At 23.5% G+C, this 24,117-nt stretch overlaps 1 protein-coding gene across 1 annotated transcript in view; it reads left to right on the plus strand.

The window, feature by feature from the left end:
- LOC122510815 (dipeptidase 1) overlaps window positions 1-24,117 on the plus strand; it is a 100,745-nt gene that overhangs the window by 45,267 nt on the left and 31,361 nt on the right. The window contains exons 4-5 of the mRNA XM_043625723.1: window positions 6,044-6,194; window positions 9,187-9,256. Coding sequence (XP_043481658.1) covers window positions 6,044-6,194; window positions 9,187-9,256 — 221 coding nt within the window. The remainder of the gene's footprint in view (window positions 1-6,043; window positions 6,195-9,186; window positions 9,257-24,117) is intronic.

Below are 24,117 nucleotides of genomic sequence, written 5' to 3' on the forward strand. Positions count from 1 at the left end.
AACCCGGTCCATTTGTCTGGCTCTGGTCCAGTCGTTTTCAACCTTCCGACCTATTCGATTTTCGATTCGTCTTGCTATTCACTTTAAATCGAAACTAACAAGTGATGCAAAAAATCCCAGTTAATCGTTTCGTGTGGAAAGAAAAGCAATTATCTATACACATATATATATATTTATACGTAGCGTAGCAGAGAATGAATCTATAACCAAAGTAATTAACAATTATGGTCAATAATAACAAAATTTTTGTTGCGATTCCTATTCTCATATTAAATTGAAAATTGTTCGCTTTATTATTATTTCTTTTATTTACTATTTTTTTATTCTTCCCATTATTCTCTTATCATTTCTATTTTTTATTTCTTCTATTCTTTTTTCATTATTTCTATTATTTACTTTATTATTATTTATTATTTTTATTTCTATTTTTTATTCCTCCTATTATTTTTTTATTATTTTCATTATTTTCTATTTCTATTATTTTTTAATTATTTTTATTTTTTATTTCTCCCATTGATTTTTTTCATTATTTTTATGATTTTCTATTATTCATACTATTCTTTTATCTTTATTTATCTTTGCTATTTCTATACGAGTTGTTCAAATAATTAAATTTAAAGAAAAACTGTTAGAAAAATTATGTTTTTTTTTAAAAAATGAAGAATTTTCATTAAATTTTTTAAAGTAACAATGTTAAGGAAAATTTCACGTTTTTTTTTGTTTTGCTAGTTTTGGTAGTTCTAATAATAGAAAAATATTAAAAAATGGAAAAAATAGTAACCAATTACTTGGAAATTTGATTCCCTCGACAATAATTATAATACGTCAAATACAGTTGATTCCATTTTCTAACTGAAAGAGAATTGAATCTACTGGCCTTATGCGTGCGAGACGAAATCTCGAATTCAAATGGAAAATCGAAGGGTGGGTGCCACTTTGAGCTTCAAGCATCCACTCGGTGTATTTGTTTCGATTCGAGTATTCGACACAAAACCCATCAGAAAATTCTGGCCATTCGCCAGCACACAGACAGAGAGAGAACGTTTCACGACACAATCTTTTCTCTACCGCATGGATCACTATTCAGATTTTCCGTTCACTCACAGTTAAATAAAAAAAGAGAGAGAGAGAAAAAAAAGAAAAAAATTCGAAAACCAAATTTTCCTTCAAATTAGATATAAATGAGTTTACGACAAGAGAAGAAAGAGTTGGACTCTTTCTGATTTTAGAAAATTATTTCAGGTTTTCCAGGTTAAAAACGGAATTTTCCCAGGTTTTTAATATACGAAAATTATTCGAAAATATCAACAACTTTATTTTCAAATAAACATTTAATCATTATTATTTTTTCATATAGAAATTCAAAATTTCAAAAATTTGAAACTCAATAACTTATAATAATTAAAACTTGCTACTTTGTTACTGTAACTTCTTCAAAAATTATTTTCATCATTACGATTATTCATTTCTAGAATTTTCAACTAAAATTCTTCTTTAAATCAATTTTTTTAAAATAATTTTTGAAAAGGTTCTTTCAGAATTTTCAGAAATTTTAATTTGAAACTTCAATTATTTCTAAAAATCCACGCTATAATGCTTTCAATCTTCAACTATAATTTAAAATTTTAACTAAAATTAATTTTTTAATCAATATTTATTAGAAAATTCTACGAGAATTCAATTATTTAAATACAAAAATAAATATTTCATTAAATAATTAAATGTTTCTTAAAATTGAATGCTCGTAAAGAATTTTATCAGATAAATTTTTAAATAAGTGAATTCCCTCGACGAATTTTAACAAAGTTTTTTAAATAATTACATTTTTCAAGAAATTTGTTTAAAATTGTATTAAAAATAATTGAACTTCTACCATGAATTATATTATAATTTTTGAAAATAATTGAATTTCGGAGAGGAATTTTATTTTTTATATAAATAATTGAAATTTTGACGAGAATTTTTGTGAATTTTTTAACATAATTGGATTTTTGCGAAAAATTAGAATACTTTTGAAAATAATTAAATTCCTGAGACAAATTTGATTAAAATATCTTTTTAAATAATTGAATTCTTTTGTTAAATTTTATTGAAATAGTAGACATTGAAAATAATTGAATTTTGACAAATTTTTGAAATTAATTAAATTTCTACGAAGAATTTTATGAAAATTATTTTGAAAAAAATTGTATTGTTACAAATAATTTCATCATTTATGAAAATAATTCAATTTTTTTAATCAATTTAAATAAAAATGTATTGAAAATTATACTTAAATTGTAATAAATAAATTGTAGCAAAAGTTATTTAAATAATTGAATTTCTTTGCTGAATTTTAATAAAATTTTTAAGAATAATTACATTTTTTGAGGAATTCCATTCCTGGAAATCCAGGATTTCCAGGATTTTTAGGCTCTGTGGCAACCATGAATAAATAATACTCGTATAAAAATGAAAATATTAACAACAACAACAACAACAACAAACAGCAAATATTTATTATTAAATGAAGCCTCGTATTTATTTGATAACGCCCTAAGCGAATTATTTGCGAAAAAAGAATTCTTTCTCGCTTCATGCAAATGAAATACATGACAGTATGAAAATTAATATACGGACATATTCTCTCTTGACAAACAAATTTCGAAACTTAGTTACAGCAGTGAGCTTTATATACGTACACAAAGTTGAAATAAGTAGAAAGCACGATAAGGGAGCTTTTACACGGATAGGGAGAGTCTGATAGACGCCCTGACATATATCTCTCTTAACCCACGAGTCGGAAAAAGACAACACAGCCACTGTCAGTGTTTATAACAGGGTATCCTGAGCATCTTCTTCTACCTTTAACGGTGGATTCACTGAGAGATATATACAACAATAATGTTTCTCTGTCAATTTCCAAGTGTAAAAACGCTATAAAGACAAATATTGTCTCTTTATTTCATTTTTTTCCTTTGTTTTATTTTCTTTATTAATCTTTTCATTTCTTACATTCATTGAAATCTGTATTTATTTGTTTAGTTATTTATTTACTTATTTATTTACTTATTTATTTATTTACTTATTTACTTATTTATTTACTTATTTATTTATTTATTTACTTATTTATTTACTTATTTATTTATTTATTTACTTATTTATTTACTTATTTATTTACTTATTTATTTATTTACTACATTTTTAGTTTTTCCACATAGCTCAGTGGTCAATAAAGTGACCATTATTGCCATAGGTCAATAATGAGCACTTTATTGACCACTGCGCTGTAAGGGGACTCAAATTTTTGACTGATTTCCCACAACTAATTCAAGTACAATTAATTAATTAATTAATTAATTACAATAATCTCTCGAGCTAATAAAATAACGAACATAAAATGATTAATCAACGTTCAATAAATACGCTGCGTATATAAATTAGCCGCATACTTATAGCCACCCAATCAACGACTTCTCGCTGATTCAAATTTAGTGAATAAAGCAATTATAACTTTCTAGTTCAATTTAACGACCCTGACGATAGGAAATTTTATAATTGAACTTCAATATTCACTCGTGCAATCCCTTTGACACGTTTCGAGTTTGCTGAATCGAGGAATAAAATCTCGGGGCAGATTAATTCTCTAACTAACAGACGATATATATGTATACATCACTCTTATATCGATATGCTCTCTCCTAGTGTGTGAATGAAGCACTTTTCAAGTTATTTAAATAAACACTTTTCAGCTTAACAACTTTCAAGTACACGTCTATAGTAATAGTGAAATGGAAATTATCAAAAAGTAAAACGATTAAATCTACTTTGTTTTGACCCTATATTTAAATTGTGAAAATGTAAAACGAAAATAGAAAAAGAAGTTGGAAAAATTTACAGAACGAAAGTCAAGGACGATTTAAATTTAGCTTCAAAATTAAATTCTCAAAAGTGGAAGAATTAAATTGAAACTTTTTTTTATTTATAGTAAAATATAAAACGAGAGGAGAAAATCAAGATGGAGAATAGAAAAGAAAAGTCAAGGATGAGCCAAAATTAACAAGAATATTAGTTAATAATTAGGAAAGAATTCTGAACGAAATTTATTATTTGATTCAAACAATGGATTATTTTTGTTAAACAAATATTTCTATTTAAATAAATATTTCTCTGTATAAAACAAATGCGTTTACTTTGAAGCAAATAATTTGTATCGAATAATTAATTAATAATAATAATAATTAATTAATTAATTAATTAATTAATTAAAATTATTAATTTAATTATTAATTTGAATTAATTTAAATAATTTGAATTAATTAGAATGAATAGAAATGAATTTAGTAAAAAATAAGTTTGCAATCTTTTGCTGAATTAACTTTTTCCAGTGTAGAAAAGTGAGTACCAACTTTTTTCAATTTTTTTAAGAGAGACGTCTAGCAAAAAAAATGCCGAAGTCAATAATTTAGTTCTCCGATATATAGACATAGTTTTCAAGTGGATGCTTCGATATGTATATATATATTTGACGAGAGGTTGAACTGGACAGTTATGTGTAATCAAATGAACAACCATAAACCCACTTTCACGTGTAATCTCTCTCGATTTGATTGCGGTATTCGCCGCGTAAGCAAAATCAGTTTAGATAAACGATATTGCCAAACTACAGACGAGAATAAAAAAAAAATCGGATTAAATTCTTTCACTACAAAAAAAAAAAAAAAAAAAAAAAAAATGAAGGCCACAGAGCATGTGACATGCCTATAGACATACATGTATTCTATCAGGAAAATAACCTAATTTATCGTTTACTACTATTTGTCATTCAACTCATCTCAAAATTATTCCGATATTAATTAAATTTGATCAATTAATATTAAAAATTGTCTACTTTTAATTATATGCAAACGTGGTATTCTAATTACTGTAAAATAGAAACAATATCCAAATATTTATGTGGGTTTCTTAAATTGTTCTTAAATTAATCAATTTATAGTTAATTAATTTTGAATTTAATATTTGTATACTAAACCAAAAATTTAAAACTTACATATTGTATATTCACCAATTTTCACTAATAGACGTAGAATGGCATCATTTTGGTACTATTCCGGTCTTAAAATGGCACCTGAAACAAAAAAAAATAACCAAAATTAATAACAGATTCTAAAAAAATAATTTATATAACTCAGACTCGTAGGTTAATAAAGAACCCATTAATACCCTAGGGCAATAATGATTACTTTATTGACCCTTGAACTAGGGCAATAATGATTACTTTATTGACTCATGAACTATGGCACACGGAAAAAAAAGTACAACCGAAATGGAGAAATTTTTCGCCATAACAGCTAAACATTTCGTCAAAAACGAGCGAGCGATATTGGCATTATCGCTAGAATCGCGATATTGAATTTTACTTGAAAGACAACCTAACCCTAAAATGATTTTTAATTTTTTTTAATTGTATGTTTCAAATTATAACCATATGAAAGTAAATTATTGAAATTAATACTGTTTTAAAACTAAAAAAACACAAAACTGATATTTGTGCTGTCAAAAAAATTTCTGGGTAGGAGCCGTAGGAGCAGCAGGTTTCCATATAGTTCCAATATGGCTGACGAATTGCACTCAACCAAAGCTCACTATCACTGAATTGGCTAAACTTTCGGCTAATGTAGTTAAGCTTAATTCCAAACGTGGGTTATGTTGTTCTTCATTTTAATTATATTCCCAATATTGCTCGTTCGCGTCATGAAATTTTTTTCCGTGCAATAATGATTACTTTATTGACCCTTGAACTAGGGCAATAATGGGCACTTTATTAGCCTTGTCATAGGTCAATAAAGTACTCATTATTACCCTAGGGCAATAATGGTCACTTTATTGCCCATCTGAGCTATGTAGACGAACTTATCATGCATTATCACAAATTCAATAATAATAATTAATATAATTACAATTAACATAAAAGAAAAAATACTTAATCACTATAAATACGAATAAAAAGAAAACCATTCAACTTGCAATATTATAATAAAAAATTTTTAATTGAAAATTTCAGGAATAGAAGAAGCTCACAAAGATGGTAGATTAGCAAGTCTCATAGGGGTAGAAGGGGGTCATGCAGTTGGAGCGAGTCTCGCGGTGCTGCGGATGCTGTACGAGTTAGGAGCAAGATATCTCACTCTCACTCATACATGTAATACACCTTGGTGAGTATATCGGATACGAAAAGTTGTTAAAGTTTCTCTTTTCTTTCAAAAGAAAGAAATTAAAAACTACTTTTTTAAAAATACCGTAAAAGTAGTTTCTTCCAGTTTAATTGACTTTTCAAAAAAAAAAAAAAGTCTCGTCTTATTACAATCTTTATTTTAATGACTTTCTTTTCCTGCTCCCTTGTGACCTTTACTGATTCAAACAAGCTTTATATTAAAAAGCAAAGAAAAAATTAACCATCACAATTAAAACGAAAATTACATTATTTCTATACTTATACCTTCTTGTGAAAAGAAACTTTCATCAATAACGAAATTATACAGAGTAAATTTTACTTTCTTTCAAAATAATTTTTTAAATAATTTTTTTAAAACTTATTAAAACTTTCTCTCAAAATAATTTTTTAAATAATTTTTGTAAAACTTATTAAAATGTACTTTGATGTTTCAAAATTTACTCCGAAAATATACTAAAAGTTGCAAAGCAGAAATGCACCAAACTTCTGGAAACTTTAGATTTTAGTTTCTAAATAGTAAAAAAGTTACTCTATCCTTTGTATGTCAAATTAATTTTTTATTTGAAATAAATAAATAAGTTTGAAGCCTCCAAGTTAGTTATTCTTTTAACTGAATGTTACTTTTAACGGTTTTAATCAAACGATTGGTAAAATATAGAATTATTACAATTTTATTACAACAGTTACAAAAATAATTCTGATACTTTTATTATTGTATTTTATTACAAACAAATAACTTAAAAAAAATTACTAATAGTATTTATGGGATAAAAAAAGAAAAATATTTTAAGCTTGTTTAAAATAACCAAAAACTAAAGTTTATAAAACCTTTGTATTGAAAATTTAAAACAAATTTTCCTCCGAGTGTCAAAATTTTACTTAATACAAAGAAAAAATTCCTCGCAATATTATACGAAACTTAATTTTGCATGTAAACTTTGTAAATAAAAAAAACAACACTCTCTCGTGTAAATATATCCATATGCACGTAAAATTTTTTTGCATAATTGGTGAATATTCATAAAAGCAGTGAAATCAGTGATTGTATTTAAAAACGATTTCACATTCAACAATAATTGCAAACAAGTTTCACGTATACAGGAATCTATCTATATCTATATAAATGCTTCGATAGCATGTTCCTTCTGTTACTATTCCTTTTTTTCCCCATATACATATATACATACATTTCGGAGTAATCGGCATAGTTATCCGATTTTCTTTTTCTCCAATATTTTCAACCGTATTTTTCGATAAATTCAAAGTGAGAGAAAGAGAGAAATCAAAAAGTATCAATTAATGGCTCGACTAACAAAAACAATCAATGACAAAGTGCAAATAGGATAAAACTAATTCAAAATTTTTTAATTCCATAATCGTTTTTCCCTCTATACATCTATATGTGTTCGCGCCACCAATAAAAAACAAATTTACATCCTCTGCCGAGCGTAAAATTTTTATTCATATATCCATTATTTTTAAATTACTTGCAATTAACCTTTTTCCAATTTTCCATTAAAAACACTTTGATTCACAAAATGTTTGTATCTATAAATTTTTTAATACATTTTTTTTATTCTCTATTTATTAATTAATTTTTGAATTTGCATTATTAGAACACATTTTTCTTGATAGCATCAAATTGATACTAAAAATTTGGATCAATTTTTTATTTGATCCACATTTTTTATATTAATTCGTTTGTAATTGTAAATTAAAAATTAAAAAATAAAATTTAAGTTAACAGTAAATCAATAATAATAATAATATAATAATTTAATATTTCCAGTAATGAAAATTTTCCCATTACAATAAAGTTCCAAACATTTCAAACCATTTTTCCAAGAGTGAGAAACTATTGTTACGCGAATACTCGCGCTTACTGTTTAATTCAGAAATAGAAAATTGGTAAGGAAAAATTTAGCAGGCAAAATGGAAAAGAACATCAATTATTGTTTAATTTTACAAGAAGTAATTTTCTAAAATGCTATTTGAAAATTTACAAAAGCAATTTATAGAACAGTTTCCATTTTCTATTGTTTAATTTTGCGAGATGGTAAAAGCATTAGTTTGAATCTTACTCAGATCAGTACAATAGTGTATGTCAATGTTTCTATCTCACGAGCTTTTCAAATTTCAATGTTCTTCAACTTTCAATGCTCGACAATGAAATTTTCAACTTACAAATTGTTCCTCACTGTAAATATCATTTAATTCAAAATGCTTTAAAACGTTTCTTGTGCAAATATTAAATCATCTATAAGGCATTTTGATTAATTAAAAAGAAAAAAATTCTTTTCTTCCGATGTATTAAAATTTTTCCTTTTTTCTTCCTCAATAATTAAGACGCAGTTTTTTTCCCTAACAAATTAGTTATTTCTTAGAAAAAAGTTATTAAAATTGTATTAATTCTACTAATCGTTTGATTAAAAGTATCTATATCTATCTATTTTTTATTCCACTCTGGGAACAGTTTGATTATTAAAAAAAAACTAATAATTAATTATAAAATAAGAAAAATTAATTTTTAACTTAAAATTAAATCATTAAATAGATTGAAATAAATATAATAATTCATTGACATTATCTAATAAATTAAAATTGATTAAAATTTAATAGAATTTAATTTGAATCAATAGAAATAAATTTAATTATAATTATTCAGAAGAAATTAATTGTAAAAGCAATTAGAGAAAATTAAAGAAAAAGGAATATTGGAAAAATTAAAATAAAATCAGTTACAATAAATTTTAATTAAAAATACCTAAATTTGTTAAGAACTAATTTTATTTACGATCAATTTTTTTTAGATTTAAATTTCATGGATTTTAATTTAAATTTATCTAAAGAATTATTATTTTTTTTTGTTAAAAAACTATTCCCTGAATGATGACAAGTTTCAAAAAACATTTATATTTTTAACAAATTAAATGAAATTTGAAAAATGCCTTACTGACCTGTTGGTTCGGTAGGGCAGACTGCAGCACGGCGGATGAACCAGGTCAAGTGCCTCACACCGGTGGTCTTTCCAATTTCGGAAAGGTGAGTTAACATTTCATTTATCATGCCTTACGTAACTAACCCAAGTGTGTCAAGACAAAGAAACCCAAGGAACGTTTCTCTCGAAAATTCTCTTTTACTCCCAAAAAAGCTCAGAAAACTCCAATTTTTCACGTTCCAACAAAAAAATTAATTGAATCCACAATTTTTTTTTTAATTTAACTAAGAAGTAATTTAATCATCACCTAATTACTGTCAATCATTTATTAAATTAAATGTTTAATTTTAAATAAAATAGAAAATTATCATTATCAAAATTTCTATAAAAGTAAAATATAATATTTAGAATTTATTTTTTCTTACTTTATTTAATTTATTTAATTTATATTATTTATTTAATTTATTTTACTTATTTTATTTATTTTTATTTACAGAATATTCTTTCTTTCCATTTAAACAACAAAAAAATCATGACTTAAGATCGTAACATTTTTTTCCACAAAGAAAATAAATTCCCTGTATCGCAATTATTTTCTATCTCTATTTTTCCTCCAACCATCATTTAAGAAACTAACCAATGTTTAAGAAACGTTTTGGAGAAAAAAAAACTTCACATTCTGTTTATAATATTAAATAAGTGGGTAAATATCCGGTACAGTAAACACCGACTCGTTCGGAAATGACACAAGAAATCGCGGATAGTAAATAACTGTTATTCTTCAAACAGTCTTAAACAGAATGTTTTGTATCGAACAATGGCGAAATACACTTCATACCAAAGAGAGAAATGTTTCTTCAACAAAACTTTTCCCTAGAAGTTAATTTTTTAACTCCACCAATAAATTCAATTACTAACAATTTTATATTTCATTAATTTATAGAACCTGACACAATTATTTATTTTCTTGATAATAAATTTAATTTATTATTACATATCTTTTTTTTTACTTCTTTATAGAAATAAGTAAATAAATAATTTTTATAGAAATAATACAACATCTATTGAAAAAAAATAAAGTCTCAGAACTTGTAAAAAAAAACTTATTAACAAAAAAAATTTTCAAACTAAAATTCTAAACAGTTTATTAATATAAATTAGTATTTATTTTCTTTTCTTTACATAATTATTATTTCATAAAAATAAAAATAGAAAATTTAAACAATTGACGCGAAATAAGTTAAGAGTGTTTGGTTTAGAATTTGATTTCGATCTGTACGTGATAGGAAAGAACAATTACGTCTGTGGCATCCAATCGCAAAGAGTGCAAAACCCGTTTAAGTTGAAAAGAGAGAAAAAAAACCCGGAAGAATGCATCGAACCAACAAATCTAAAGTAAATTAGGAAACCAGGTGTGTGCTTCACAAAAAGACGAAGAAAAAACTGTGACGAACATTGACGATAAATTAAATGCTACCCTAGGAATTTTTTACGAACTTCCATCACCCCGCCATTTTTTACAAACCTATTCTTTTAATTAATAGAACAAAAAACAATTTTATATTATAAATCAATTCTGTCCAATTTAAAATCCGTCAATAAACTTTTCCCCCAACCATAGAAAGAAACCAAATCCAAAAAATATTTCTAAATTATTTTATTATAAAAAAAAAAAAAAAAAATTATTTTATTAACAAATTTTTCATTTAAAAATTATTGCAAAAATTATTGCATATAAAGGAATAAAAAAGAAACTAAAGAAAAGAAAATAAACACAATGAAGAATAAGAGAAACAAAGAGAACAAAAAATAATATGAAATATAAACACACATCTCACATTATTTGATGTTCTTTTCTATTCTACCATGTGAAATAATTGGAAAATTTTCTCGTTGAAAATTTCAATCACACAAAGTTGAAAACTTTTCAGACATACATATATAATAAAATCGGAGAAAAAAACGAGGACAACAAAGTTTCTTTTCGTACAAACAAAAATAAATTCTTGAAATACAAGGAAATTACATTTAGATCAAATCATCAGTATAGGAAATTCAAAACTGATGCGAGTTTTTTTTAAATTAAAAAAACATGGCAATTTTAAAATGAAAAACATCGTTTCTCAAAAAAAAAAAAAAATTGATATTCATAGAAGCAGAAAAAAAATATTTTTCGTTTATTTTCAAACGAATATGATAAAGAAAAAAAAACTGCAGTGTTGAAATTGTGTCACAATACCTATTCTGTGTTGTTTTTTTTTTAGATTGGTTGCCAATACACTACGAGTGTATTTCTATTCGTAAAACTTGTAACTTCACTGATGGTAAAATGTCAATTGATCACAAAACAAAAATCAATATATTCAATTGCCCGAAACATTTGAAACTCTCGAAACAATTTGATTTTACAAGAGCAATCTGTATGTATGTATATTTCAATATTGTTCCACAATTCAAAATTAAATTTAAAAAAATCAATTGATTATTACGTTTACAAAAAGAGGAAATTAAATTTAAATACTACAAAATTATTCCAAAAAGCGGAATCTAATTTAATAAATGTAAATACAAAATTTTTTTAATTTAAGACAGCAAAGAAAACATAGAGAAAAATTATACATTTCTTTTATTGAAGGCAGCGAAGAAGAATTAAAAAAATAATTGTAAATAATAACAAATATTTTTTTAATAAATTTTTATTAATAAATTTTTATTAATAAATTTTTTTAATAAAAATATTTTTTTTTATTTAAGACACAAGAAGAAAAATTAAATAAAAAAATAAATAATAATTCGTAATAGTTAAATAGTAAATAAATATTGGAGTATAAAAAATAAAATATAAAAATAAGGAATTAAATTATTTTTCAGTAATAAAATAAAAATTATAGGATCAAAAAAAAAGACTAAGTAAATAAAAAGAAAAAAATGTAAATTTCATAAAAAAATAATAAAACACTTTATGAATAATTAAATAAAATGAAAAAACTAAATTTAATAATAAAATACTTTTCGACTAAGTAAATAAAAATTAAAACCAAAAAATTTCATAAAAAACACTTTTTGAATAATTAAAAAAAATTGAAAAATAATTTTAAAAATTAAAAAAGAATTTAAAAAACGATAAACTAATTTTAATAAAAGTAATACATTTAAAAAGTTTTTGCAAAAAAATGTCCTTTCAATATTTTTACATAATAAAGGCAATGACACAGAATAATGTATTAGCTATATACAGAATATAAAGTCAATTCAATTTCTTGTCTTTAAGTAAAACGAACAAAAAGGGAACTTAATCATTTCTTCTTGTACATAAGATGATAAAGAGAAGAAAAGCGTTCTTCTATCCATTTCAGAAATTTAATTTAAACAAAAAATTTCTCCTTTCCATACTTTTATCATTCTTACCGCTGAAGATGGTATATTTACTCTTTAAATTTAAATCAACGAAAGGAGTTGATTAAGGAGCTATGCTGCTGATTTCACATAAAATATTGAGAAAATTTTACTGCCATATTAATCCAATATTAGAAAAATCTGACACAATTTTGGGCAAAATGTTCTCAAAATTAGTCAAAATTGACTATTAAAATTTTATAAGATTTTTTACTTACAAATAAATTTTTAATTTTAATAAAGTATATATTTTAATTAAAAATAAAAAATTTACTATGCAATATTACCAAATAACATCACATTTGCCTAGTTACATCGCGTAAATTTTGCAAATAGCAACAATACTTAAAGTTTACCAATCAAAATCCCCTCAATTTTTTCATTTAACATTGTCTCAAAACGGATGCAATCAATATTGCAAAATTACCTCAATATCGCGGCTATACACGATTAGCTACTTTAATATTAATATTTATTATAGGCCACTATGAATTTTTTTTAATAAGTATTTGCATCGCATTTTTCATTGCTCGTAATGTTTAAAGCATTTTGCTAATCTTTGCTATAATCCTCTGTACTCGGTATATTTTTAAAGTGCTCATAAAATACTTACGAGCGGCTCGCTAATTATTCCAACAAATATCAATAATTTCTTCTTTCTCTCTCTCTCTCTCTCTCTTCTCTAAAAATTCTTCCTATTATTTTTTTTTAAATACAGCGTCTCTTTTCAATTACCATATTCCAATTATTTCAAAAATCGATAATACAATTAACTCCATAACTTTATTAAATTATATTTCTATTTTTTTTGTTCCCCTTTTTTTTTGCAACAAAAATGAATAAAATTTAAATATCAAGACTTTCGTATACGTATACGTATATAAACTGCAAAACTCGTTCTCGCTTATATAACAAAGTTTTAATAATATTCTCTGCTGGTTGCATTGGTACTGAACTAAAGCGGATATAGTTTCATGTTAATCGCTACTCTAGGAGAACAATTTGTTGCTTACTGTGTTTCTCCAGTGGTAAATTATTTCTGGAGAGGTGAGAAGAGCAATGAATTTACTGGACACTGGACTATGACCAGATGCGATCCTTTATAAGCAAATTAATTTCAGGATTCAACTCTTAGCCGTTGGTTAATTAACTTTTCAGACAAAAGCATAGTTTTCTTTACGGCAAAAACAAGGTGAATTATTCACTCAGACAATTTATATTCATGTCAGAAATAAACATATTTTTAATTAAATATTCTTTTCTAAAAGGACTTTCATAACAATTTTATATTTTATTCAACTTTTTTTTTATTTTAACAGAAGCTAAAAAATATTATATTCATGAAAATAGTAACTGAACTGAGAAAATTAGAAATAATCAAAAAATACCTATAGAAAATAAAAATAATAAATAAAAACAATAACAAAATAATAAAAACAATAACAAAATAATAAAAACAATAACAAAAATAATAAAAATAATAAAAAAATAATAGAAACAATAAAAAGAATAGAAAAAACAAAAATAAAAGAAAGCAAAAATTATATAAAAATAAAAGAACTAATTAGAGTCCGGAAATGATAAAACGACTATAAATTTTCCGTGATTTGAAATATTAAAGAAGCTGTTAGCGTTATTAAGGTAAATGGTCTTAAAGTGCAACATTTGATCTTGTATGAAAAAGGCAGATAAAAGTATTTAGTAAAGAAATTCTTTACACTATGCACTTTGATGTTCGTTTGCGCCTATATTATATATGATTCAGGAAAATTAAATGGTTTTCTTTCGCGAGAATTAAGCCTTTCAGAGAAAATTTTTTTTTAATAAATGTAAAGCGAGACATTTTTCTTTAGAAATTATTTTTCATAATACATTTTTCTTTAGTATATAATCTGCTATAAATTAAAAATTCACCCAGATACTCTCTTTCTCTATTCAATCCTACTTTCAATTCGTATACGCATATATAATTATATCTTTTTCAATCTTTTTCAATATTGTAAAAATTTTAAATTTCTCTTTTCAACCTCCATTCAACTAATGCTGATACTGATAATAATAATTTAAAAATAATTTTTTTTTATAATTATATTTAATTAATATTAAATGTTTATTATTTATTTTATTTAATTTTTAATTTTTATTATTATAATATACCTAATAATAATAATATTAATTATATTAATTAAAAGATGTATTTTTCAATTTTAAAATGTAATTACATTTGTAAATTACCCGGCAGAAAAAGTAAATTGCTCTTTTCACCTTTTCTGAATTAAAAATTAATTTTTCAAATAATAAAAAAAAATTTACATGTCAAAGTTCAAATTTAAATTAATAAAAAAAAGTTCTTTAGAAACGACAATTACAAACAAATTTTTATGTTAATTTTTTATATTAAAAAAAATTCTTTCGTGATTTATATGGAAAAGATGAATAAAATAACTTTTGCTCCTTTCATAGTAACACCTGAACTGCAATTTTTTTTATGTTATAATATTTTGTCAATTTTTTGGCATTTATGTTTATTTATTTATTTTTATAGAAAATATACGGGCACTTATTAAATTGCAAATTTTTACTATATTTCCAGAGTCAATTTTATTATTTTCGAAGAAAATTACTAACTACTGATTATTTTCTAATTAATTTTCTACGAATAATTAATGATTTTACTAACTGCTGACTATTTTTTAGTTTTTTTTCTACGAATAATTAATTATTTTCTACAAATAATTAACTATTTTCTATTAACGGTTAATTTTTGTTACTAATTTTGACTATTTTCTTAGTTATTTACGAGATTTATTTAACACACTATTAAAAAAAGGTTCTAAATTAGAGCTGATTTTGGTACTAAAATAGAACCAAATTACGATTTAGTACCAATTTTGGTACTAAATTAGTACCTTTCTTTTGCAGCAATTAGCTATTTTCTACTAATAATTAATTATTCTTTACTGATTTTAAAGCAAAAAGTCAGCAATTCGTTATTTTTAACTAATTTAGATTTAGAGAGTAAAAAATAAATGTATCTAAAAAATAACTAAAATTATTAATTTTTATTGCAATTCAGAAAATTATTTATGTTATACTGCTAATTAATTATTTCTTACTAATTACTAAAGCAGAAAATCATCCAAAATTTCCATTGACAATTATTTTAAACTAATTAATATTAAGTGTCAAGAATAAATCTTGACCACGCTAAAAATCCGGTAATCTAACAATTAATTTTCCATAGCGTTCGTGACACGTATTCTTGGATACGGTGTAACCCCTTTGAGACCAGCTGCTGGCCTAGCAAAACTTTTCTCTCCTAATTAAGCGGAACAAGCTTCTCTCTAGGTTTCAAACTAAAGTTGTCCCTGAAATACGAGCAAAACGATGCGATAGAAGGCCTCACTCTGAGCGGATAAACTTTTCAAAAAGAAGAGATTGAAAAAAGAGAAAATTCCGTTGACAACGAATTAGCAGAGATTATCGAGAAGGACGAACGAATGAACGAGCGAGAGAGAAAGATTATATCTTCCTCTCGCGTAATTTATGTAAAATTTAGTCGAAAAGATACCCCGGCGGAAATAAAGATTAGAAGAAAATTGGTTTTTTTTAAATTAGTATAACTAATTTTTGGCCATATTACACAAAGTAATGAAATAAAGGATAAAATGAAATTTTCCCAAAAGACAAAAATCATTAAAAATTTACAAATATTTCAACAAGCGAATGTACATTTTTTGTTAAAAGAGATAATTAACTCATTTGAAACGAACACAAATACAATGGAAAAAAGTATGTACTACTTTAAATTATAATCATAAAAAAGAGACTAATTAACAATATGTGTAAAACTAAAAAAAAATATCTGTTTTAATCTCTACAAATTCTCATTTTCATTTACATAAAGAACCCTTGAAAATGCATTTTCATTTCGAACTATAAATTTGAAACACATATTTTATAATTCAACGCAACAAAAGCTTGATGAATTTTAATGAGTAGAAAATCCCCCGAGAGTGTTCAGACGCAATTATAAATTTATTCAAATTTTTTGTTAACTATTCAAAACAATTAAATCAAATAAAATATATAAAATTTATTCTTTCAATTTTTGATGACAAATTTATTCAAAAAATTTACTCCACCAGACAATATAAATTTTGTATAATAAGAAAGATAAATTGAATCATGAATCAAATATTTGAAAAATTAACGAGAGAAAAAATATACAGAAGAATCCTCTTATGTAATCATTTTTACAGCGATAAAGTAATTATTAATTATGAAAAAGAAAGTATTTTAAACATTTATGAAAAAGTTGCATAACTTCACAAACAATTTCTCTCAAGTTATTTTAAACCTTCGAAGCTAAGGGCTAATATATCTTCTCGTTTCATTAAAAATTCTCCGCATTAAAAATTCTCGATTAAAAAAATAGGATAAAAAAAACTTTCAAGGAATCTTTTTCTGTTACAATTTTTTAACTTTTTGTGACATTTATTATTTGAATTGTGCCATTTATTTTTCAATTTTTCCCTCACTTATTGGAATTCACCTTTTCAATTGACATTCAATATTTTACAAAGGAAGTAATTTTTCAATTTAAAAGAGTATTTGAAGAAAATTTCAATGTGTCTTACAGCCAATGTTCTCAAGGAATTATTCCCAATGAAGATATTTTCAAACAAAAAAATATTGTCGAAGATATTTTACAGAATTCGAATTAAATATTTTTATTAAATATTTTAAATCAAAATATTTTCAATAAAATATTTTAAATCAAAATAATTTCAATAAAATATTTTAAATCAAAATAATTTCAATAAAATATTTTAAATCAAAATAATTTCAATAAAATATTTTAAATCAAAATAATTTCAATAAAATATTTTAAATCAAAATAATTTCAATAAAATATTTTAGAAGAAGAAAGCTCATAAAGAAACTGCTGTTGAACAATATTGATTTAGAAAAATGTTCTTAATAAAAATATTCTTAAATTAAATCTTAATAAAAATATTCTCAAAGAAAATATCTTTAGAGAAATTACTTTTATAGAGAATTTTTTAAATAAAATATTTTTTTGAAGAAAAATATTCAAGAAAATACACCCAGAGAGAATATTTTTCAAAAATATTATTTTTTTAAAGAAAATATCCTCTTAACAAATACCTATACATTAAATAAAAATATTTTTAAAAAATTTTCTTGAAGTATACTTAGTATACTTTAAAAAAATTTTTAAGCAAATACTCCGAAATAAAATGTCCATAAAGAAAATACACCTGAAAAAATATTTCTTAAAAAATATTCTTTTCGAAAATATTTTAGAAAAAACTATTCATAAGAAAAATATCCTTTAAGAAATTATTTTTAGAGAAAATACTTTTAAATAAAATATTTTTTAGAAAAAATATTTTTAACAAATACTCTTTGAAAAATACGCTTGAGATAAATATTTTTAAATCAACTACACTTATGGAAAATTTCTTAAAAAAAAATACACTTGGAGAAAATATTCTACTAAAAATTACTTTCAAAAATAACTCTTAAAAAATACCCTTAAGAAAAATATTTTTAAAGAAACTACAATTGGAGAAAATTTTTTTCCAATAAAATACACTTAGAGAAAATATTTTTTCTAAAAATTACTTTCAAAAATTATTCCTAAAAAATACACTTAAGAAAAATATTTTTGTAGTTTCTTTTAAAATATTTTTTTAATGGTATTTTTTAAGAGTAATTTTTAGAAAAAATATTTTCTCTAAGTGTATTTTATTGAAAGAAATTTTCTCCAATTGTAGTTTCTTTAAAAATATTTTTCTTTTAAAAATTATACCTACTTTAGAAAATATTCTTAATAAATACTTTTGAGAAAAATAGTTTTAAAGAAAATATGCTTAGAAAAATACTCTTAGAAAAAATTGTCTTTAAAAGAATACTAGTAAATATCTTTAAAAAGAAAATATCTTTAAGAAGAAAATAAATTAAATTAGATTAAGTGTTATTTAAAAAAGTATACAAAAAATACTATCATAAAAATACCCTTAGAGAAAATATTTTTTAAAAAACTATTTTTAAAAAAACTATAGTTTTTTAAAAAATATTTTCTCTAAGTGTTTAACACTTAGAGAAAATTTCTTAGAAAAAAAATAAACTTGTAGAAAATATTCTTTGAAAGAATACTATTTTTAAAAAATATCCGTAAACGTAGGGCATAAATTAAGTCCTTAAAAAAATACCCTTAAAATAAAAATCCTTAAGAGGACAAAAATATCCCCAAAGAATACACTCTTAAACTAAAAAATATGTTGAAAATATTTTTTCCCACTGAATAAAGACAGTCATAAAGGAATTAAGATCAAGAAGAACATTATTTCTTCTTTTCTTTTATTTAAAAAAAAAGCTCCGAAAATCCCTCTCTGTTTTAGATGAATAAGAATAAGATTGATTAATTTCAAGTATTATATGAAATGTGCGCGGTGAAAATACATTCTTACACCATTTTTCAATTCAACGAATATATCCTCTTTCGCGGCTGATAGTAGAGTCGCATCTGTCATTCTGTCTCGAAGACTATATATCGCAAAATCCGGCATCGCTATTCATGAATGAGGCCAAGCAATTTTGGCAGTGAAAGAAAAGGAAATAGCTCGGCAAAAGGGTAACTCATGTTATACACACACACACATATATATATACATGGACAAATATGGCGCCATAGAGAACGTCAATCAAATTATTACCTCTAAACGACAAAAAGCTTTCAGTCCTTGTCACTTATATATCCTCTTTCTTCACCTCGCGGAAGTTAATCCCGCCAGAGGAAATGCGTTCTTTTCATAAAAATAAATATATATATTAGGACATGCGCTCGACAAAAAAAGAAACAACATTCACGCCCAACTCATCGCAAGCCAAAAGTGTGATAAAGTTTGTAAGTCAGGAAAATAAATGCTCTGAATGATAGAAGCATTCATTCGACTTAAGATTCTTTTACCAAAATTGCATCAATAAGGGAAAAAAACCCCTATACACAATGGAGAAAGAAAGTCGGAATTTAGAAGGGAAAATTGTCGACTAATCCTTTTTTTCAAAAAAAAAAAAAATATCCTCTTGTCAAAAAAAAGACAGAAAAAAAGAGATAGCTCATTTTTTTAACAGAGAAGAATTTTTAGAAACATTTGCTTTATTTGCTGTGCGAATGAAAATGAATATGAACGCATAATTTTTCACATATGATATACAAAGTGAAAAAAAGATCCGAGTATATGAGCTTGCAATATTCATGTGCCGAGTCATATGAGTAAATAAAAAAAAATGTTAACATGAAGAAAGGGGAAATATAATTTGCAAAAAAAAAAAACAGAATTCCAAATGTTTTCTTTACACTGAAAAATAATTGAATCAAACAAAGAATTAAAATGCTATTAGTGAGTGAACGTTCAGGGATGTATCAACCATTTTAAATAATATCATCTTTAAATATGAATTTAAATTGAATATGCGAATATGAATTTTAATTTATTTAAAAATATGTATGTATTAAAAATCATTGAATTCTTGAAAAGAATTTTGTCAAAAAATTTGAGAATAATTGAATTCCTTCGCAGAATTTTATTATTTATGAAAATAATCGAATTCTCGCGAAAAATGTAATGAAAATTTATAAAAATCTTAATTAAATTCTTCTGAAGAGAATTGAATTGTGGAGAATTGTTTAATTATTTATAAAGATAATTGATATTTTAAGGAGAATTTTATAAAATTTTTTAACATAATTGAATTTCAGCGAAGAATTTTATTACTTTTGAAAATAATTGAATTATTTTTTAGAATTTTATGGAAATTTATAATAATAATTGAATTCTGTTGTTGATTAGTTTTAATATTGTTAAGTACTTTGTGCCCGTAAACACTAATAAATAAATAAATAAATAAAATTCTTGAATGAAAAATATTTTTTTTTTAAATAATATTCAAAAAAATTTAATTAATCTGAAGAATTTTGCTATTTATGGAAATCATTGAATTCTTGACGAATTTTAATAAAATTTTTAAGAATATAAAATGTAATTACATTTTTCGAGAAATTCAATTAAAATTGTATTAAAAATAATTGAAATTCTTCAACAAATTTTACTATTTTTGAAAATAATTGAATATATTGCGAAGAAATTTTTAAAAATAAAATTCTAATAACGGCGACTAACTTATTATTTTCGAAAAATTTAAATAAAATTCTGTGAAAGGAGTTTATTTTTAATAGAATATAAAGAAATTTCAATTATATTAAAAATTTTCCACTATTTGTTCATAAAAATTCAATTATCTTGAAACAACAGAATTGAAAAATTTCAAAAATTTAATTTAAAATTATTATTCAATGATTTTCATAAATAATAACATTTTTTACAGGATTCAATTATTTTCATAAATTCATAATAAAACTCATCGCAGACTTTCAATTTTTTTTAATTTTTAATACTATTTTAATGGAATTGCTCAAAAAATATAATCATTATTCTTAAAAATTTTATTAAAATTCAGCAAAGAAATTCAATTATTTAAAAAACTTTTGCTACAATTTATTTATTACAATTTAAGTATTATTTTAAATACATTTTTAATTAAATTTCTTCAAAAAATTGAGTTATTTTTATAAATAATTAAATTCTTTGTGATAATAAAATTTTTTTAAAAATAATTTTCATAAAATTCTTCGTAGATATTTAATTATTTTAAAAATTTGTCAAAATTCAATTATTTTCAATGTCTACTATTTCAATAAAATTTCACAAAAGAATTCAATTATTTAAAAAGATATTTTAATAAAATTTGTCTCAGGAATTCAATTATTTTCAAAATTATTCTAATTCTTCGCAGGAATTCAATTATGTTCAAAAATTTACAAAAATTCTCGTCCAAATTTCAATTATTTATAAAAAAAATAAAATTCCTCTCCGAAATTTCATTATTTTCAAAAATTATAATAAAATTCTTGGCAGAATTTCAATTATTTTTAAATCAATTTTCATAAAATTTCTCAACAAATAAAATTATTCTTAAAAATTTTATTAAAATGTGTCAAGAGAATTAAATTATTTAAAAATTTTGTTGATAAAATTCTTTATATGAAAATTCAATTTTAAGAAACATTTAATTATTCAATAAAATATTTATTTTTGTAGTTAAATAATTGAATTCTCGTAGAATTTTCTAATAAATATTGATTTAGAAATCAATTTCAGTTAAAATTTTAGATTATAATTGAATATTGAAAGCATTATAGCGTGGATTTTTAGAAATAATTGAATTTTCAAAAGGTTTCAAATTAAAATCTCTGAAAATTTGAATTTTTCATACTTTTAATTAATAATTCTGTAGAATTAATAATTTTTTTAAAAAAGTTTAATGAGATTTTTTTAATTATTTAAAGTTTTTAATTTCTAATATACATTTAATTGAGAACTGTCAGAATTATCGAAATTTCGTAAAATTAGATTGTAAAAAGAAAATTTGAAAATCCTCAAAGAACTTTATCGAAAATTATTTAAAAAAAATTGACTTAAAGAAGAATTTTAGTTGAAAATTTTCAAGAAGTTACAGTAACAAAGTAGCAAGTTTTAATTATAAAACATGAAGAAAGCGATCACTCCTCGACTCGGAGTGATCGATATCTTCATGTTTGTTAATAATATTCTTGTAAGTTATTGAGTTTCAAATTTTTGAAAATTTTAATTTCTATATCAAAAAATAATAATGATTGAATATTTATTTAAAAATGAAGTTATTAATATTTACTAATAATTTTATTAAAAACCTGGAAAAATTTCGTTTTTTAACCTGGAAAAGTAAGGGAATTTGAAAAGAGCAAAAGCGTGATAACCCTCTAAAAGAACTCTAAAAAGCCTCATTATATTTTTTTACTCATAGACTCAATTTTTTCCGCACCTTCTATTATTTTTTCAACATTTTTGTCAAAGAATACGCTCGCAACACGTTATTTTTACGCATTTTCCAAATAGATTACGAAAATGGCGGTATTATGAAATGAAAAATGCTTTAAGAGTAGGTATGCAAATATTTTATCACACATTGTTCGTATAGTTTCCAAGTATATACTTAGAAACATACTTAATGTATATATTTTTATAAGTAAATTTTATATATAAGTATATGTATATAGATATTCATTTATTTATACATATTTAGTAGCAGAGAGAGAGAGAGAGAGAGAGAGAGAGAGAGAGAGAGAGAGAGAGAGAGAGAGAGAGAGAGAGAGAGAGAGAGAACTTTTTATAATACTAAAAGAGAGTGAGACCAGATGCTTTCATATAAATTTCAAGAATGCATTGAAAAATATTTTCAAAACAATGTTATACCTGGAAACATTAAAAAAAAAAGGAAGAAAGAAAAAAAACATGAAATAAACTGCACGAATTCGGTAGAGAACAATGAGATTTAATTATTTTTAAATGATATTCATATTCAACTTTTTATTCCTTGTCTGGGAAAATATTTATCTCAAAACTCCATACATATATAGCCTTAAGCGCTTCGAGATACGAAAAAGAGTATAAAAAGCTTGGGTGAACTATAACACAAACATCTTGCTAACGAGCGTCAAGCACCTTTTGCCATTTTTACTGTTAGCAAAAATTATACATGCAACAAAAAGAATAAATAAATCAGGCATCAACGTGAATGTTGATATATATATATGTATACCAACTCCGGCAATATTTCTTGTCAAACTCGAAAACAAATGCAAGGGAATTTCAAATTGTTTTTTTATTTTTTGTAAAAACGAGAGAGAACTCTTGTTCTGTAACTTCTTTTATTTAACTTTCAATAAACATAATTTTGATAGCAGCAATTAAGTCAAGTGACTTAAATACTGCTATCGAATTTATTCAAACATTATTTGTACAAAAAAAATAAATTGAACTTTAGTAGAAAATATTGGTAGTTATTTAGTAGGAGTGGAAAAAATTAATTAATTAATTTTAAAAAACAAAATTAGATTAACTGAATTATGTACCAAAATTTTTCTAATTAATTATTTCGACATAACTGTCAAACGAAATGAACTAATAATCAGTAGTAATTAATAATATTTTGAATACTAACAGTAAGTAATTAATAAAAATACAACTATCTACATCAGTGAGTAACCAATCTTCCAGGAAATACAAAGCATTTTAACTAATTCAAATTTAGAGACCAATTTTAATTAAGACCGAATTACTTAAAGACCAAGTTTAGGATTAAGTTTAAATTAGGACAAAACTTTCCTACAAGACTCAGATTAATTTATACAATAACTAATTGTATTGTTACTAGCAAATTAGTTAATTTTAACTGATTCAAACTTGGAGATCACTTTCAATTAAGACCAAATTAGAATTAAGTTTAGATTAAGTCCAAACTTACTTACAGGAGGGAAATTAATTAATTAAATAGGCAAATAATTTTTCCAATTAACATTTTAATGAGTTTGGAAACCTATTTTAATTAAATTCGAATTACCATTAACTGTAAATCAAAACTAAATTAAAATTATGTT

The sequence above is a fragment of the Leptopilina heterotoma genome, unplaced genomic scaffold (genome assembly GCF_015476425.1).
Source record: "Leptopilina heterotoma isolate Lh14 unplaced genomic scaffold, ASM1547642v1 Lhet_76, whole genome shotgun sequence".
NCBI classification, from domain to species: Eukaryota; Metazoa; Arthropoda; class Insecta; order Hymenoptera; family Figitidae; genus Leptopilina; species Leptopilina heterotoma.